This window comes from Diuraphis noxia, unplaced genomic scaffold, assembly GCF_037042655.1.
Source record: "Diuraphis noxia isolate RWA-SAM2 unplaced genomic scaffold, SU_Dnox_SAM2 contig0003, whole genome shotgun sequence".
NCBI classification, from domain to species: domain Eukaryota; kingdom Metazoa; phylum Arthropoda; class Insecta; order Hemiptera; family Aphididae; genus Diuraphis; species Diuraphis noxia.
Window position 1 is genome coordinate 76,531,768 of NW_028301713.1, and position 2,083 is coordinate 76,533,850.

At 26.9% G+C, this 2,083-nt stretch overlaps 1 protein-coding gene across 1 annotated transcript; it reads right to left on the bottom strand.

Annotated features, from left to right (window-relative positions):
• Window positions 1-510: 510 nt before the first annotated feature.
• On the bottom strand, window positions 511-1,718 carry LOC149057773 (52 kDa repressor of the inhibitor of the protein kinase-like). Its single transcript, XM_089223038.1, has 2 exons — window positions 971-1,718; window positions 511-683 (listed from the first exon to the last, which is right to left on the bottom strand). Exons 1-2 carry the CDS (start codon window positions 1,708-1,710, stop codon window positions 566-568), a joined length of 858 nt encoding a protein of 285 aa, XP_089079164.1. The 5' UTR covers window positions 1,711-1,718; the 3' UTR covers window positions 511-565.
• Window positions 1,719-2,083: the final 365 nt, after the last annotated feature.

The following is a 2,083-nucleotide window of genomic DNA, read 5'->3' on the forward strand; positions in this document are numbered from 1 at the left end:
ATGTGTATATTTTGTGTATTTTATGCATCTAAATGTTATTAATTTATGCGATTTCAGTCATAGACATTGCGTGATCCCCTATCGCCAACTCCCTGAAATATTATTTGGCTATCTAAATTTTATGTTAATAATGTTAATAGTATATGATATTGCTAATGCTATTAAATATTATTTTGTTTTTAAGATTATTACCATAATGATTGCAAAATTCATGTAATGAATGGGTTGATAGCCTAATATACCTTTTACATTATTTAATTTACATTTATATTTATTACCCTTAAAAATTCCATCGTCTGTGCCGTAGTGCGATGCACAGAAATATATTAATACTATATGTGTCCTCATCTGACGGCGCAGGCACGTAGCCAGGAATTTTTCTATGAGGGGGCCAATATTTGTTGGCCCCTTTATGTTTTTTTACCCCCTACCACTCCTTTCCTTATCACATAATATCTATAAAAATATATACTACATTTTAACAGTATAATGTCTGTATTGGTTGTTAAAGTTTTATATTATATTTATATTAGGTAGGTACATTTTATTATATACATTTTATTATTTATACTAGAATAAGTCTTCGGTTTTTATGGTTCACAGCAAATCTTCTGGTAAATTCATCTAAATCTAATGATTTAGATAAATGTTTTTCTATAGACAATAGTGCCAAATTATTCAACCTACAACAAAAAATAATAAACAAAACTATTATCTCATAGGTATCTAATTTTAATTAAGTAATTGAGATGCTTATAATTTACAAAAACAAAAAATTTCCAGTTTGATTGTTTTTCAATGGGATATTTTTTGAATTTATGAATGAAATATTTTATTTTTATTTTGTTAGATAATTGTATTATACATAATAGCATTTTTAAAGATATGTAATAATACATATTTTGTAGAAGTGTATAATTGTTTGAGTTTACTAGTCATATTATTTTACATATTTAAATACTGCACTAACCTTTCATTTGTCATAAGAGATCTCATATAGTTTTTGAGCCTTCTTAAACAAGAAAATGTTCTCTCACATGCAGCACTTGAAACTGGAATAGTTATGATAATTTGTACAATTTTATGAGTTTCAATAAAAGCCAACTTGTATTTTTCTAACAGCTCCAATAATTTCATCATAGTTTTAATTTCTGTATTATTTTGTAATTCATATCTTTTTATAGTGTTTGGTAATATCTTTAATTCTGACTTTAGTACATCAGTATTGGCCCCATAATGTTCGGCTAAAGGCTGAATGTGCGAAAAACTTAAAAATTTTTCATTACCAGGATGTAAGTATGAGACAGCACTTAAAATATCTTTATTATTGGAAAATCGATTTTTAATTTCCAACAAAATGTAGTCAATTACTGTATAATAAAGATTGACTTTTAAATCTATTTTGGATGTATACAATTCTACTTCTAATGAGTTTTGTTGTGTAAATATAAATTGTTCAAAGTGTTTTGGTATTTTTTTTATTCTTTTTACATTTGTATCTTGTGAAGGTATGGGTATGTTATTTTTACCACATATAGAAATGGTTTCAGCATATATGTTACTAAAAGTTGTATCTGTATCTTTTAACCGCATATCTTGAAGGGTTGATTCTAAAGATGATATTAAAATCAATGCATTAGCTAGTTCAGCACTTACATTTTGTAAATAATCGCTTATTCCTTTAAACATATGTAGGATATAACAGAACATTACTAAATTTAAAATCAATTTGATAAAATGTACCTGAATTGTGTATAATATTATCGTACATACCTTTCTCAGTTTTTAAGTTTTTTGGATTATTAAAATAACTTATTATACTTCTCTTCATTGTAATACTACTACAACTACTTGTGACTTGGCCTCTGCCTGATTATGAATAATGAATCAATACAAATCGATACACTGTGTATATTATATTGATGAGGTATGTTTATTTGTTATTGACGTTATTGTAGACTGTAGTAAATGGTGATCACTATCACAATGTTACTGGAATAGTGGAATATAAACTATTGTACCTAGTCGTGTTGTCTGTGGTCGACGGTCGTGTTTATCAAATGCACGTTCGAGACCCGTATTT